The sequence below is a fragment of the Carcharodon carcharias genome, chromosome 17, assembly GCF_017639515.1.
Source record: "Carcharodon carcharias isolate sCarCar2 chromosome 17, sCarCar2.pri, whole genome shotgun sequence".
NCBI lineage: Eukaryota > Metazoa > Chordata > Chondrichthyes > Lamniformes > Lamnidae > Carcharodon > Carcharodon carcharias.
This window is the reverse complement of record NC_054483.1, coordinates 120836529-120853904: the sequence shown is the minus strand read 5'-3', so window position 1 is coordinate 120853904 and position 17376 is coordinate 120836529. Positions and strand designations below refer to the sequence as shown.

Here is a 17376-nt window from a genome sequence, read left to right as displayed (position 1 = left end):
ACTTTATCTTTAACACCTATGTGTTCTATTGTACTATTGTTGTTGACATCTTTTGATGATCTGCTTCTATCACTGCTTGTTTGTCGCTACAACCACACCAACCCCCTCCACCTCTCTGTCTCTCTATCTCTCCGCCCCCCACACACACACCTTAAACCAGCTTATATTTCAGCTCTTTCCTGGACTCGAACTCAAGTTCTGTCGAAGGGTCATGAGGACTCGAAACGTCAACTCTTTTCTTCTCCGCCGATGCTGCCAGACCTGCTGAGTTTTTCCAGGTAATTCTGTTTTTGTAATGTCTGCTACATGTCTGATAAATTCTGCACTACCCCACAAAAAAGGTCAAAATTATTTTGGACAAAAGAGTATAAAAGGCAGTCATCTCATGATTTGGAGCCAGAAATGTATAATCTCCCACCCATTTACAAGCCATCGCAGTTCACAAATTTCCCAACAATTTAACTGTTAATTAACCCCAGACAATAATTAGACTTTGTGGTCTTAACTGAGACAAGTTAGCATAAATTGCTTCGTCGTCTCAGCAGAATAATACATCCTGTGTCCCGTTGTGTAATGTGTCTAAATCTCCTAGAATATATTAAGAGGTTTGAAAGCTTGTGGCACATTTCAGGTGTAACACCTAATCCAAAATTGTGAAAATTCTAAAACACAGAGGGAGAGGCATCATTCATGGCTTTGTTTTCCCTGATTTGAAGCCGAAAATACAAAAGGACAATCCCTTCTGAAAATTTCTCTCACCAAATAGAAATTAAGCTCTGATTCTCTTCAGCCAGTGTTTTCTTGCAGCAATTAGACTTGTACAACTCCATCTTATTGCTAGTTTAACACATTGCACGTTTCATAGTGTATCACTCCTGTTATATAGTGCACCCTCCAACTTGCCACATGGAACACCAGAGGAGATCTGCTGGTTCAGTATGTTTTCTTTTGTCCTGTAGGCGAGAGTGCCACCTTCTGCCTTGCAAAAAGTGCAGTGAAGACTCTTAAAGACCTTGGGGTAGGTAATCCTTTCCACGAATACTTTCACCTGAATTCTGTGCTATTGTGTGACTGGTTTTTTTAACTGAATTAATTTATAATATTACCTGCTGAAAGTGTGAAATACAGTCAAAAACTGTAAAGTTATAATCCATTTAATTTAATGCAGTTAGTGAAGAAGAGATCCTAGAACGTCCAGAAGCAGTATGCACCACCAATAAGGTGGTGATAGTGTAGGGGTTCTGACAACAATAGAGGCATGTACATATTTTGGCAGTAGCAAGCTTAGTGCTTAAGCAGTTACAGTTTTAACTTATCAGGAAAATTATTTCCCCACTGCTGCCTGTACAGTACCTGTCCATGATCTTTTTTATAAAACCGTGGTTCCTGGAAATAAGCTTTCAAAACAGCTGTTGGTGTTCTAGGCCTTTCATAACATTATCAGAGCTGAAGCATTATAAGTTTGTGTTCAGATGTAATAGTGAGAAGAGAATATTATAGCTACTGCAAGCTGTGTGCCTGCATAAAAATTTCAAGCATTTCATATTTTGAAAAACTCTTGCCTCTTCAGGTTTTCAAAGTGCAGAAGAGCGGGAGCTCCATCTTGGAACTGAGCAACACTTTTCTACCTCTCATCAATCGACAAAAACTGCTGGAGTATATCCTTAATTTTACTGTAACATAGAAATTGCTGGGCAAGTTGGCAGGTGATTTATTGACATGGACTGATTAATCCATTTGAATTGGACAATTAACATTTAAAAACAGAAATGAATATTTTACTTGCCGCATTCTCTAATTTGTTTTAGTTTCACTGTTTTAGTGACGAGCATATGGCTGAATGTCTTTTCTCACTCACCATGCATTCTGACTTAACATACCATTCCATTCAGTGTCGCCTATCTGTGTCTTTTGATGCGGGTATATGAAAATGTAGTCCACTCAGGCGACTGCCATCATTGTTGCTGGCTCGTTGAATATACTGATATCTTATGATAGCCCTAGAAACTGAAAAAGTTTGTCTGACCTTTAGTGCTTATGTAATTTGTGCTTGTTATTTAATTTGAAGACATTTTACATTATTCCTGAGAAGTTGTGTAATAGGCCATTAAGTGTAGTGTCAAATTCAGCAATAATGAATGAGGTATCAAATTATCCTGGGTTCTTGGGACACTGGGGAGCATTGTTGCCATGCAAGAAAGCCATTTGCTAAAACATTCTGCTGTGCTAAAACCCAAGTGATCCGACACTGTGAGTTCTTTTGAGATTAGGCTGTGGACTTTCTGCACAAAGAACTTTTGGTCAGCATCCGCCATTCTCCAGACTTCATATCAGTACCTTTGATACAGTTCGATCGTTCTGTATTCAGGAGTGAACCTGTGTACTTGCTATGGGCTTTATGAGAGGTCTTCACCTAAACCTATCTTTAACACCAACCACTTTCTACTGAAAGATCAACTATTTGCAAAAATGACAGTCTTTGGAATAATACAATCATAAAATTTATGCTACCTAATGTACTTTCAATAGATATGTTATCTTTTAGGGAATCTCTTAAATGATTATATATGGCTCTGATTCTTCCCGTTGGCTGACATTGGTCATATTACATTTATCTTAATAAAGATATTTTCTTCCACCTGTAGCTGCAACCCTATCCCATGTATTGTAGCCATATAGGGGACAGCATCAGACTTGGTCTCTGCTTTCCAGCAGTGCTGCATGAAATAGCTATGCCAAGAAGCATATAATAAATTTGTGGGGTTAATGTGGCCTCAGCTGCAAGGAGATATAAAAGAGTAATCCAATTGATGTATGCCCCTTTTTACCCTTTCCCATATACCTTGTTCTCTTTTCCTTTTCTCTCTCTTTCTTAGCCACTGCAACTCCACGCCCTCCAACAAAACTCCTGACCAAATTGACACTGGGAACTTGCTACTTGAGGAGTCAAAATTGCTGATCCATGCTGTGCCACACTGTCCTGCATTAATGACTGATTGCATTGACAGTTATTTGATCTGTACTTTGTGTGTGCTGGATTACAGACTGCTTTAGGTTTACTGAAAAACATGCTCAGCATAAGTACTTTGATTAAATCTGAAGTATGTAGTGAACAAGAAAAAAGCCATATAACTTCAAAAAGGCCAAATGTTTACAGCAGACACTAATTATACCTCGGCAGAAACACAGTCCTTCCAGTAATTATATCTATTTTGTGGCAAGCAACATGCTGTAATAATACTGTGCATGGTTACTAACCTAAAGATTCTTAAGTTCAAATCCCAGCCTGATGGCTATTGTAACTAACCAGCCCTCACAATGTACCTCCCCCAACATTCAGATTGCCCACTGTATGGTAATAATGTATTTTGGCGGTGGGGGGGGGTGCAGTGGTGGTGTAATGGAGATAAAATAGCTTTTAGACCATCCCAGGTTTTTGAATGTGCATCTGTTGCTAGATGATTACAGATCAACCTTTGTATCTGTGGAGTCTGCAGCATTGTCACTGACAGTTTTCAAAATACTGGAAAAGATGGTGCCAGCGCATGGAACCACTTTGAACTTTGCATTATCTTATTGAAGCAACCACTCCCAACATAGAGTCCAACTCATTCCTCTGATGACACTCATCAACCTTAAATTTAAGAGTACTTACCACTATTGTGTGGGCATAAGATTCGTACCACCCACAATATTTTGTCTTATCCTCTAAAAGGAGAGATTTTCTAACTAGAAATTTTATGCTGAGAATACCATCAGTAAGAGAAGTTTATTTCTGTGAGCTGCATTTCCAATTTGAATCTCTAGAGAAACAATAGTAAATCTTATAATGGTGGACTATAGAAATATAAAGAAAGAAACACTTCAGTCTCATTTAGAAAGGCTGGGATTAGGAAACCAATTTGTTGCTGTGAAATGTGTAAATACTGTAATACATTAACATTTTGTACATGTTATTTTATTGTGTATCTATTTATTGAAAGTCTCAACTGTTCCCTCTTCATAAAGTTGACACAAACTCATGCTGGTTGAATCTTGGGAGAAAAGAAGTTAGGCCTTAATGGTTAATGTTCCACATTGTATAACTGAATAACTTCGCAAATCGCCCTTGTGGAAAACATCACCTTTGTGTTAGACCAAAGAGTTCCCACAACGTAGTTGCACTGTATTTTAGCACATTTTTGTTCCATTTCTTGTGTACATCCCATTTCTAATATATGCAATATGTTATATGTAAAAAGAGGACATGACATGCTGCATTATTTGATGTTTCAATTTTATGAGTGAGTGACTGCGGAACTCGAGTTGTTTTCCTGCCTTGTGCTTGGATGGTGGCAGAACTGTACCATATGCTCCTGGCATAGGAAGGGGTTTAAAAGAAAAAACACGTGCTGTAAATACACAATAAAAACAGAAACTTTAACCTGTATTTTCTCTTTCAGATGCTGACTGACCTGCTGGTGGATTTCCCAGCAGTTTTTGTTCAGACTTAGTTGTTTGTATCCTAAGTGTCTTTTTCTTTTGACTCTTTTTAGCTTTTTAAAATCAGTCTTGTGTTACAATACCAGGGTAAGAAAAGAGCAAAGGTTTCCTTCTAGGGGTAGGATATTCTGAAGGTACAGACAGCTTAAAGGTATTGGGAAATATAAGTTTTTGGTGTGTGTGTTGGTGAGAACAGAATTCTCACATTCTTTAAAACAGTGATATAAATTGAAAGATGTTTTATGTAATGAGGTGAACATATAGCAGGTTTTAACTAGCTGAAAAGCATTAGCTGGAAATAATTGCACTGATCTATTAGGCTCAGGACTGTGAAATAACCTAGATTACTAGAAGCCTTAATTATATGGTGCTTCCAAAAGCAAGAAAGAGCTTAAACCATTATCATAGCCATACAGGAAATAAATGTGTCAAGGATGCAAACACACAAAACATTCATAGCAGTACACTGTCTTTTCACCATATTTATCGTATTATCTGCATTTTGGTATGTTCTGTTCTTTAAAAAAAATCTGTAAAATCTGAATCTATTTCGAGATGATTTAGATTTTGTGGAAATCACTGTGGAAGATAAATGACCCTCTCACCATTTTAAATTGTTTCCTGCTTTCAACTTGGCTGTTGTCACAAATTCAGCTAACCCAAGGGCTATTTGTGTTTTAATACCAGTAAACAAGTCCCAAAATAAAGTAATTCCCCATCCCAGGACCTGCTTTCTTTTTACCTTCGCTTCCTGAAGGCTATGATTCGTTGGGATACAGTATCATGAATACAGTAACATCGGCCTCCCAGTACCCCAGAAAGTGGCCTCTTTTCATGAATGGGCCTGGTTATACAGCGTGTGCTGCATATCAATCACACAAGCTTTCGCAGCTTAGGCTGATCCCACCCTTGCTTGACAACGGCAACTGCATACACCCAAACAGATGGTCTTTGCAGTGGGGACGGGGAGTATCGCATTGAGATCAAGAACAGAAATCCCAGCCAATTTAATTCCCCCCAACCCTTGCCCAGAGACAGTGAGGCTGAGAAGATCAGAATCACAGACTACGAATTTAAACTTAGCACCTTTATAGTCTGGAACATTTGGTTAGCACATTATATATTTAGTGAACCACTGGGGGAATTCTATCAAATACATGTTGGATGTTTCACCTAATTATGTACTTCTAAGTTTCCAATGTATACTAATGACATTACTGCAACTTTAGCAACATCTGTTTTAATGTCATATGAAGTGAATAAACATAGGTAAAAGTACAAAACATGAAAAGGTATAACTCAGTCTTTAGGGTATTATATTAGTGACCTTATCCATGTTCTGGCGGATAATCTTGACCAAGTTGACAACTTCAAGGACTATATCCTTCCATTCGTATGAAACAAAGGCACATTTCACCTTCCCAGGTCAATCTCTTTCACACTGCTGTAACCATACACTTGTTCATCTCTGTTTTGGTGAGGGATAAGCTTATAATTGAGGAGGTTACTGTTTTCTTTATGACGCAAAGTGGTGACAGACTGGCAAAGTATGAAAATTTCAACATTCTATTTTTTTAAATTCAGCCCAAGGATGTTGCAAATTAGTAATGGATGGAAATTGAAATGTTAACATTAGACACTAAGATTGGGGTTGTAGTGTTCTTAGACCCAGAGGAGTTGAGCTGGACCTGTTTTGCTGCCAGCACTGGTAACTGCAGTACTCATATCAGTTCTGGTCTAAGCTACTGCATGGAATTAGTTTTTGACTATTGACTAATGCCTGCCAAAGGCTGAAACTATTAATAAGGGGATACTCTTTCAGATTTGCACCTTTTTGGTTCTACCTATTATATAAGCATAGTTATTTTACCCTTTTTAGATGAGCATATATTGTACCACAAAACTATTTTAGGGCAGTGCAATGCATTTTGAAGATTATTAACCACTAAAGCTCAGTTGTACAAAACAAAGCTGCTTTTGCCCTTGATAGGTAGGAGTCTTGAGAATGTTTGGAAATATGACAGAAAAACTTAGTTCTTGCTCAGGATATAATCATTACCGCAGAACCAAAAAAGGGCTGTGACATTGTTCCTGTACAGTTTTGGGCTGTTGTCTATATGTATGTAGTTTTCTTTGTGGAGACAGCAAAGGGGGGCAATGAGAATATGCAAGCGCTGAAATTTTTTTTTTGACTATTAATTGTGATCTTGATGTTTAAAATGCAAATTGGAGGAGACAGATCTCAAAGATCCTGTATCTGGTTTGAGGAGAACTGTTTGTCACTTTTATAAAATAAAAATTTATAAAAGAGATTTGTGCTGCTTTTTTCAGTTTTCTGGCCTATCAGTTATTTGTCGATGGTTTGTAGTCTACTCAATACGCACCCTAAGTTTCTTATACCAGCTGGTTTTCAGTAACAGCCCATCTAAAAATATAGGGCACAGGCTGTATTCTTCAGGATCTACACACGAGAAAAACTTTCTTTAAGAATGCAATAACATCTGCCTCCCTTTTTTCCCTAGACTTTCATGTGAAGAGCAGATAAAGTGGGAAAAATAAACATGAGCCATAGCCTATTATGGGCTAAAGCACAAATGGAAGTTTTACAGCATTGACCCAACAAAGTAGGCAATTAGCTTTTAGCCAAATTTAGAGGTTATAATAATGAAGAAAGGCTTGTGAAGTTGAAGAGTTTTTTTAAACTGGTGTAGGGAAGGCTAACTGTTTCTGATAGAGGTTTTTAAAGGATAAATAGATATGCGTAGAATTTTGTGGGCGTTCTCCAACCTTCCTTAATTGGAAATCCTGGGGAAACAATCTTTACTACGTAAATAGTCATTTCTATAAGGTTTCTGATGAAGTAACGGTGGGAAGCCAGAAGAATCCCTCATAAAATTTCAACTCTGGTGTTTCTGTTGGTTGGCAAATCAGTAATAATGGAGCACAGGCTCAGGATTATTACTTGAAGAATAAGAACATAAGTTAAAAGGAAATTAAATTTCCTTTTACACAGAGGGTTACTGGAATATTTTACTGCCACATAACATTAAAAAAAGAAACTGGACAAATAGTTAAAAAGAGCAATATAAAACAACAGAACAATGGAGTAGGTTGGGATAGTTTCAGTTGAAGAGCTGCTACTTGTGAGACGGACCAAATTATCTTTACCGACATTTTCTGATTCTTTCAGAATAAATTTTAATTGTTGACCAACCTATTGACACTGATTCTAAACTATTTTGGTTTGTGTTACAATAATTCTTCTGTATACTGCAGTTACACTTAAGGTCTTTGACCATTTTTCTACGATCATACATACGGATTGCGATTTATGCAAAGTTTACTCAAGTTTAAAAAGAAAGGCACTGAGAGAAAAGGTGGTTAAAATGCAATTTTTCCAATAAGATACTAAACACTGATTTTTTTAAGCTTGTTTCCTGTAATTGATGAATGCCTTGCGCCCATTGAGAAGCCTCTGGTCCAGGCAAATCTTCCTTTTTGGTTATGAACACAATTCTGAAATCAAAACAATTTTTAAAATTGAAGCAGGTTTTGGTAGGCTCAAATTTGGCATGTAGGAAGGAGCTGTTTTGTTTAAGTCAAGTAAAGCACCCATTTATATGGGATGTGTGGCATGTTTATTGTTCTGCATAGTATGAAGATGAGTTGTACTGATTGAAATAAGTGAACCAATCATAATTTTGTTCTGTATGTTCACCTGTGAAATAAAGCAGCTTAATAATTCTTATGTAGTCTGTCTTGCTGTGTTTTCTCATTTATCTTCAAAAAGATTCAAGTACTTGATGTTACATTCAAATGACTGGATATCTGGTTTGTACATCGAGAAAGTCACATTGTTACATACATTGGTTTACATTATCACCTAGAGCAATGGGCACACCCCTAAATGAAAGATGTTCAGAAACACTGACATGAATGGCAAACTCTACCCAAGAAGATATCTGAGGTAAGACTCTAAACTTGTAACAAAATGTTTAAAAATGTATTCCTTTACGGGGTGTAGGCATCGCTGGCTAGGCCAGCATTTGTTGCCCATCTCTAATTACTTTTGATAAGGTGATGTTGAGCTACCTTCTTGAACTGCTGCAGTGCATGTGGTGTAGGCACACCTACAGTGCTGTTAAGAAGAGAGTTCCAGGACTTTGACCTAGTGACACTGAAGGAACGGCGATTTGGTTCCAAATTAGGATGGTGTTTGGCCTGGAATCGAACTTGCAGTTGGTGGTGTTCTCATGTGTCTGCTGTCCTTGCCCAAGGTGGTAGAGTTCACTGGTTTGGAAGGTACTGTCGAAAGAGTCTTGATACAATATTGCAGTGCATCTAGTAAATGGTATAGACTGTTGCCATTGTGTCAATGATGGAGGGAGTGAATGTTTCAGGTGGTAGAAGGGGTGCCAGTCAAGCGGGCTTCTGGATGGTGTCAAGCTTTTTAAGTGTTGTTGGAACTGCTTTCGTCCAGGCAAGTGGGGATTATTCCATCACATTCCTGACTTGTGCCTTGTAGATGGTAGACAGGCTCTGGGGAGTCAGGAGGTGAGTTACTCACTGCAGAATTCTCAGTCTCTGACTTGCTCTTGTAGCCACAGTATTTATGTGGCTTGTCTAGTTCAGTTTCTGGTCAATCGTAACCCTCAGGACGTTGATAGTGGGGGATTCAGTGATGGTAATGCCATTGAATGTCATGGGGAGATGGCTAGATTGTGTCTTGTTGGAGAAGGTAATTGCCTGGCACTTGTGTGGCATGAATGTTACTTGCCACTCCTCAGGCAAAGCTGAATATTGATAAGATCTTGCTGCATATGGACACCGACTGCTATCTGAGTATTGAGGAGTATCAGAGGAGTCATGGATGATACTGAACGTGCAATCATCAATGAACACCCTCACTTCTGACCTTATGATGAAAGGAAGGTCATTGATGAAGTAGCTGAAGATGGTTGAGCTAGGACACCACCCTGAGGAATTCCTACAATGATGTCCTGCAATGGATACAATTGACCTCCAACAACCACAGCAATCATCCTTTGTGCTGGGTGTGACTCCAATCAGTGGAATAACTTTTCAGTAATCCAACTGTTATATTGTCGAAAATGAACAAACTCAACATAGACCAAATTTCAAGCTTGGGCTCTTCCTGATGTGAATGATTCAGCTTCTTAATATACACTGGCTGAGTCATTGGGTGAGGCAAAAGTGATCATTTAAGATCTAATAATGGCACATGGTTCCAAGTTATACTTGCTGTGTGATTCCCATTAAATGTCAGGGAGCCATTTTGAAGATACAAAATGAAATCATTAAAAGCCAGCAGTTAGATTGGGGCCAAATCATCTTCAGCTGCTTCATTAATCAGCTTTAATTCATCATAAGGTCAGAAGTGAGGATGTCAATTGCACATTGTTCTGTATCATTCGCGTCAACTCCAATACTGAAGCAGTCTGTGTCCATACGTAGCAAGACCTGGTCAACATTCAGGCATGAATTGATAAGGGGCAAGTAACAAGCATGACACAAGGGCCAGGCAATGACCATCTCCACCGAGAGAATCTAACAATTCTTGATGTTCAATGGCATTACCATCGCTGAATTCCCCCACGATCCACAACCTGAGGGTTACCATTGACCAGAAACTTAAATGGGCCAGCTGTAAAAATACTGTAGCTGCAAAAGCAGGTCAGAGACTGGGAATTGTGCTCTGCACTAAGTAACTCACCTCCTAACTCCCCAAAGCCTGTCTCTAATCTACAAGGCACAATGCAGGAAAGTGATGGAATATGCTCCACTTATCTGGATGGATGCAGCTCCAATAACTCTCAATGAGCTCAACACCATCCAGGACAAAGCAGTCCGCTTGATTGGCACCCAATCCATCATCTTAAAATTCACTCTTCCTAACACACACACAGTCGCAGCAGTGTGTACCATCTAGAAGATACATTACAGAAAGCAACTTACCAAGGCTCCTTCGACAACATTTTCCAAACCCATAACCTCTGCTACCTAGAAGGACAAGTGCAGCAGATGCATGGGAACACCACCACCTACAAGTTCCCCTCCAAGCCACTCCCCATTCTGACTTGGAACTATATCGCTGTTCGTTCACTGTTGCTGGGTCAAAATCCTGGAACTTCCTGCGCTGTGGGTATATCTACACCATGTGGACTGCAGGGATTCAAGGAAGCGTCTCACCACCACCACCTCGTGGGCATTTAGGGAAAGGCAACAAATGTTAGCCTACCCTGCAATGCTCACATTTTGTGGAAGAATTTAAAAATGCCATGTACGCCATTTCTGCAAAGCCTTTGCCAGGATTATAGCAACTAGAAATTCTCCACTTGCAGTGCAAATTGCGAGGTGAGGTGGAAACAGGCAAAGAAAGAGTAAAGGGAAACAAAAACAAAAAACTGCGGATGCAGGAAATCCAAAACAAAAACAGAATTACCTGGAAAAACTCAGCAGGTCTGGCAGCATCGGCCGAGAAGAAAAGAGTTGACGTTTCGAGTCCTCATGACCCTTCAATAGAACTAGGTGAATCCAAGGAGAGGGGTGAAATATAAGCTGGTTTAAGGTTGGGGGGGTTAGGGTTAGGGTCTGTCCGTCCCCCCCTTAAACCAGCTTATATTTCACCCCTCTCCTTGGATTCACCTAGTTCTATTGAAGGGTCATGAGGACTTGAAACGTCAACTCTTTTCTTCTCCGCCGATGCTGCCAGACCTGCTGAGTTTTTCCAGTAAAGGGAAACAGTTGAGGAGCTGGATGTACTCATTAACTTGGGAGCTTACTTTGCTAAACTTATTTAACTAGTCTAGGATAATCGGTGAGTACCATTTTCCTGGTATGTATAATACAAAGTTGTACCTCTTCCTTCAGTAAAATACTGAGAATGTGGAGTAGCTGCACTAGAAACTAGATGGCACTAGACCATCACTTCATTGAGCTGAAGGTGTAATGTGCTAAATGTACAAGATCAACTAGGGGCACAAAAACATTAAAAAGGATTGGTTTTGTAACCTACCTGTCTAAGCATCATGTAGTAAAAGTGTAGAAGAAACGTAAATTAATTCTGGACAGTGAAGGTAACCCTTGACTTCTTTGCCACCAATTCTCTCTTTAAACCCCAATCCATGTTCTATCCCCTTTCCTCTTACCCACCAAACTATACCACCACAACTGTTCCCCTCCCCTAACACTGGCTACCACCTACCCTAGCTCTGAACACGGCTTAAGCTGTAAAATAATTAATGCTTCAGCCTGTAAGAAAAGAGAAGTGAGAGTTTTATGCATGTACTTACCAATCGCAAAGATTGCATGAGTGGTATTGCAAGCAGATGTCTTATGTTCACAATGGGATGTTTTGTTCCCATGGGGTGCCCATGTTTTGCTTCAGCCCTCATCCTGAATGTGACTGCAGTATTAATGTTGCTTTCTCTAAAGTAATGAGCTGACTGAGCCATTTTTGTCTGTCTTATTGTGCACCTTTCTCCTTTATTTCACAGAAATTGGCTCTTACCTTGGATAGCATACTCAACATTGGCACTAACATTTTGTAACATTGGCAAGTTTTCTATAAGGACAGTGATGTGGAACCATCCACAATAGGTCTCCCTCAAAGTTACATATTTGTAGCGCACATTTCCTTTTACTGGCAAAACCTCTTGACTTGCCTCGAATTGAAGCTTAGAGATCCCAAAGAAATGGTCAGTCAATTTACTGAATTTGTCATAATCCTGTATTATGCTCCATCCATTACAGCATCTGGTCTTAGAGAATTTGATTTTTGCAGATATCTGGTGCTTAACAGTAAAAGAGTTGCAGCTGTGGAAGGGCAATTGATAAATGTAGATTAAAAAATGTGATGTTGCCTAATATATCAGTTATGCAATTTTCTGTTGTCAAGTGCCAGAATGCGATGAATGGAATCCTATAGCCATTATTTCCACAAATCTAGTTGTGGGATTACTTGCAAGCAATAAAATAGACTCTTTTAATCAGGCAGAGTTTACATATATGCCAACCTAGAAAACCAACAAAAGTTGATTGATAGCTTCAAAAAGCTAATAATGCAAGAATGGCCCTGATTATATACCTTTTGACAGGTGAAATCACACATACGTGGGTTTGACAGGTATACATCGCATTCTTCCAACTTGTACTAAAGCGAGAAACACAAGAATGTGAACCCCTGAAGTGAGAAATACATATGTTGAAGACATAGAATTAGTGATGTATTCCTAGGGGCATCTTGAGATCTGCTTCTCTGGAAAATGTCCAATTTTTGCATTAAAAATTGTATTCTGGTTGACACTGTACTCTATTCAACTTTCGCCCTTTCACCAAGCCAATTTGGCTTCCTTCAATGCTCCCAGTTCATTCTAGTGCTCGTATCCCTCTTGCTGACCAATTCAACTGGACGTGCTTTTTCTATTCCTGTCTGCACCCTGTTCAAGCTACCACCTGGAAGGGCAAGGGCAGCAGATACATGGGAACAGCACCACCTGCAAGTTCCCCTCCAAGCCACTCACCATGCTGACTTGGAAATATATCACTGTTCCTTCACCGTCGCTGGGTCAAATGAATAAAAATAAGCTAATACTTTTATCCCTCCCCATCTCAATTCATCCTGACGTTCCTATGTTCCCACCACTGCTCCCCCCACTCCCATTTAAATTTGGTTAGGTACCAAATGAGCATTCTGCCAGAGGAATGCAGAATGTAGAAATGAAATTGTAAAAGAGGAAAGGGGGGAAATAATTAAACTGGTTCATTATAGATCCGGAGTAGTAGTGAAAAAGCTAATGGCAAACGGAACTGGGTTCTGATAGTATTCATCATAGAATCTTGAGGAAATTCTGAGAGGAAATAACAGATTTTCATGGAAATAAAAATGGAGCAGTTTCTATAATGGATGGGCAATAAACACTGCCAGTTTACCACCAAAACAATGAAGGTCAAAATGGAGTTTTCAATTAAAAACATTATTCATCTTAATGAGTCAAAGTATCCACCAGAATATAAACAGCATAATCAGGTTTTAGATGATGCTCTTTACACCATTAGATTGTCAATCACTGTGGACCATTAGTTTAAGTATACTTCACAGGGAACTGAGAAATCCTTTTAGTACTGCTGAAAGATAAAGCTATTTGATGTAATCAAATAGATGCCACAAACTGAAAGTGCAAAACATCTAAGTTTGTTTTATGCTAGGTTTTGATTTCTTTCTGGAAGTCTATTCAAAGGTTCCAATGAACGTAAGGATATATGTACACTTGTGAAGGTGCAAACAAAGATTTTTCTTTGAGGACTCGAAACGTCAACTTTGCTCTTCTCCGCCGAGGATGCCAGACCTCTGAGTTTTTCCAGCTATTTCTGTTTTTGTTTTGGATTTCCAGCATCCACAGTTTTTTGTTTTTATCTAAAGATTTTTCTTCATTCATTCAAGGGATGTGGGCTTTGAAGGCTGGGCCAGCATTTATTGCCCAACCCTAACTACCCTTGAGAAGGGGTTGGTGAGCTGGAGAAGTAGGCATACCTATGCTGTTAGGAAAGCAGCTCCAGGATTTTGATCCAGGAACGGTGATATATTTCCAGTCAGGATGGTGAGTGACTTGGAGGGGAACTTCCAAGTGATGGTGTTCCCATTTATCTGCTGTCCTTGCCCTTCTAGATGGTAGTGATCATGGGTTTGGGAGGATGATACCATAACTGAGAGTTTATAATGATCAGGAAAGACTGAACAGGCTGGAACTGCTTTTCTAGAAACTGAAGGCTGAGGGGTGATCTAATAGAAGTCATTTGAAAGTCAGATTATGAAAGTGACAGGTTATAAATAGACTAAAATGTTCCTTATGACGAGGAAACCAAAATTAGGGGTATTAAATGTAGGATAGCTATGATTAAATCCAATAGGAATTCAGGGTGTGGTTAGATTGTGGCACCTACTACCACAGGGAATTATTAAGATGTATAATATCACAGAATCACAGAACTCTTACAGCACAGAAGGAGGCCGTTTGGCCCATTGTGTCTACATTTGCTCTCCGAATGAGCAATTCACCTAATGCCAGCCTTCTCCCTGTAACCCTGCACATTTTGTTTCTTTTCAGATAATATCTGCCTCCTCAACTTTGTCAGGCAGAGCATTCCAGACCCTAACCACTCGCTGCATGAAAAAGGTTTTCCTTATGTCGCTTTTTCTTCTTTTGCCAATTACTTTAAATTTGTTCTCTTGTTCTCGATCCTTTCATGAGTGGGAACATTTTCCCTTATGTTGTGAGAGGTGGCCAAGTTGATACTATTGATAAGAATTGATCAGCAGACACTTCTTAGGTGGAAAATTTAAGTTTATTTACTAAGTACTCAGCAACAACTACATGTGTTCTTCCACTCAAATTCTATCTTTACACTACTAACTAATAACTACTGAAGTAGACTGTGCTACTCTCCTATTGGGCACTAAAGATCATGTGATCTTCCTTAACAAGCATTGTTCTTAAAGGTATATAACACACTAAATAAAACCATAGTTACCACATCCCTCCCCTTTTACTTGGATACACATTATATATTAACAAGTACAAATTTCTCAAGACAGCAAAATATTTACATTGGGTAAGGAATTTACAAGTTCAGTCTCGCTGGGGGTTTCCTTATGTGTGTAGAACGTCGCAGCTCCACAACTTCAAGTTCTTTGTCAGGAGCCTCCTTTTCCGGAGTAGCCTGAATATCAGGTGCTTTGGTGGGCACTCGCAGTTCCGTATCCTCAACTCTTACATCAGACATGTCAGCCCTGGGCTGAGTACTCTCAATAGGAAACGCTGACCTGGTCATGATCACTGGTGGTATTAATTCTTGGTGATTTGTTTCTCTCTTCCTTAAACGATCCACATGTTTCCATATGATCCAGCCTTCCACCTCCACATAGTAAGATAGAGGTCCAGTCGCTGCACTTTTTTCACCCGGTAACCACCTTGGTCCTTCTCCAAAGGTCTTTATGTAGCCCGTCTTTCCCACAGTAAATTTCCTTTCATGACTATGCCAGTTTGTCTAGTTTTCTTCCTTCCCTGACTCCTTTCCATCTTCCCCTCTAAATTCGGCATTATTAAGCTCAACTTCGTCCTGATGCAGCATTTCAACAATAACTCTGCAGGTGTAACACTTGGTGTGTGAGGGGTGGTCCTATAATGGAAAAGAAAGCATACTAGCTTGGTTGCTAAGGAATCTCCAGTTAGTTTCTTCATGCCTGTCTTGAACGTTTGAACTGCCCTTCCGGCCAGTCCATTTGAGGAAGAGTGGCATGGTCAAGCCTTTACATGAGTGGTACCACTGAGGCTGATAAACCACTGAAACTCAGCACTCGTAAATGCCGTGTCATTATCAGAGATGACTACTTATGGTAGTCCGTGAATGGCTAAACCTTGACATAAACTTTCATTGTAGCAGAGGGCATTGGTAACTTCACCTCATATATGTCCATCCATTTTAAGTGGACATTAACAATGAGCAGGAACATTGTTCCCATGAAAGGTCCCATATAGTCAATGTGTAACTGCACCCATGGTTTACCTGGCAACTCCCGAGGGTGTAACGGAGCTGTTGAGGGCAACTTTTGCAGTTGCTGACATTGCACACAATTCTTCATTAAACTCTATATTTCACTATCCATTCCAGGCCAGTGCTATGGTCTTCATTCAGGATATTCCTGGATGGGCACTGTGTAGTTCAATTAAAAGTGGCTTTCTTCCCTTTGGAGGAACAATCACTCGTGCTCCTCACAATAAGATGCCATCCTGGCTGGTTATTTCGTGTCTTCTGTTGAAGTACGGTTTCATTTTGGCAGATACGGGCTCCTGTGACCAACCGTGGAGCACTTGTTCTTGTACTTGAGAAAGGACTGGGTACCGACTTGTCCAGCCTCTGATCTGTTAAGTGCATACTGGCAAGGAATCCAGGAAATTTAACAATAAAACAAGTTCCTGTGGAACTGGGATGTGCTCATCATTTTCTTGTAAAGGCAACGACTCAGGGCATTGGCGTTTGTGATTTGATTGCCAGGCCTATATATGAAAGAGAACTCGTATGCTGCCAGAATTAGTCTTATTTGTGTTTCTGTGTCGTCTTTCTACGAACCTTCTTCTTTCTAGCGCTGACTTTAATCTTGGCCTTCTTTTCGATTCCAATATTGGCCAGACTATTCTCAGATGCAAGCTCGACTTGAGTGAGTTCAGTGGTTGAGTTTCCTAAAGTTTCATCATCTGTCTGCTTCTTAGAGAATTCTGCAACTTTTGACTGCAAAGTTTCCTTGGCTTCATTTAGCTGATTTTTTTTGTATTTGTTTGCTGCCTCCTGGAAAATTGAGTATTGCTGTGTCTCCTCTGCCAATTCATCCTTCAATTTATTCAGAGAAGTGATGAATATTTTCTGTTTCTTTTCATACTTTTCCAGAGGCATAAACTTTGACCTGAGGGAATCTTGTAATGTGTGAAGGTCTTCCAGCAGGTTTTCTTTTTCCTTTTGGAGGTTGCTCACCTCGTCTCGAACTCCGTCATTAAGCAGGGTCTCTTTGAGTTCTTTTTGCTGTTCTACCATGTTTTGACTTAAGATAGTCTGCATTTCTTCAGGTTGTTGAGTCCTCACACACACCTTTTTCAAAACAGGGATGCTTCCAGCTTTCTTTTGGAATCTCAGTGACCACTAAAAGTCGATTTCCCTTAACCAATTTCACCCTAGTAGGCTTGGCCCTCTGCCTTTCAACATCAAACCTGGTAGTTTTGCCATTTGGCTTCCACAATGGATAGTTACTCTACTTACGACTCTGACTTGAATGTCTTCACCCATGTATGTTTTTAATTGGGTAGTTGTTTTTCTAAAATA

At 39.6% G+C, this 17376-nt stretch overlaps 1 protein-coding gene across 6 annotated transcripts in view; it reads left to right on the top strand.

Moving 5' to 3' along the window:
• The window catches only part of gpam (glycerol-3-phosphate acyltransferase, mitochondrial), a 92788-nt gene extending 84562 nt beyond the window's left edge, over positions 1-8226 (top strand). For all 6 annotated transcript variants that reach the window (XM_041209549.1, XM_041209548.1, XM_041209545.1 and 3 more), the window contains 2 exons: positions 960-1018; positions 1571-8226. In XM_041209549.1, the coding sequence (XP_041065483.1) occupies positions 960-1018; positions 1571-1684 (173 nt within the window). In that variant the 3' untranslated portion in view covers positions 1685-8226. The remainder of the gene's footprint in view (positions 1-959; positions 1019-1570) is intronic.
• The last annotated feature ends 9150 nt before the right edge of the window (positions 8227-17376 follow it).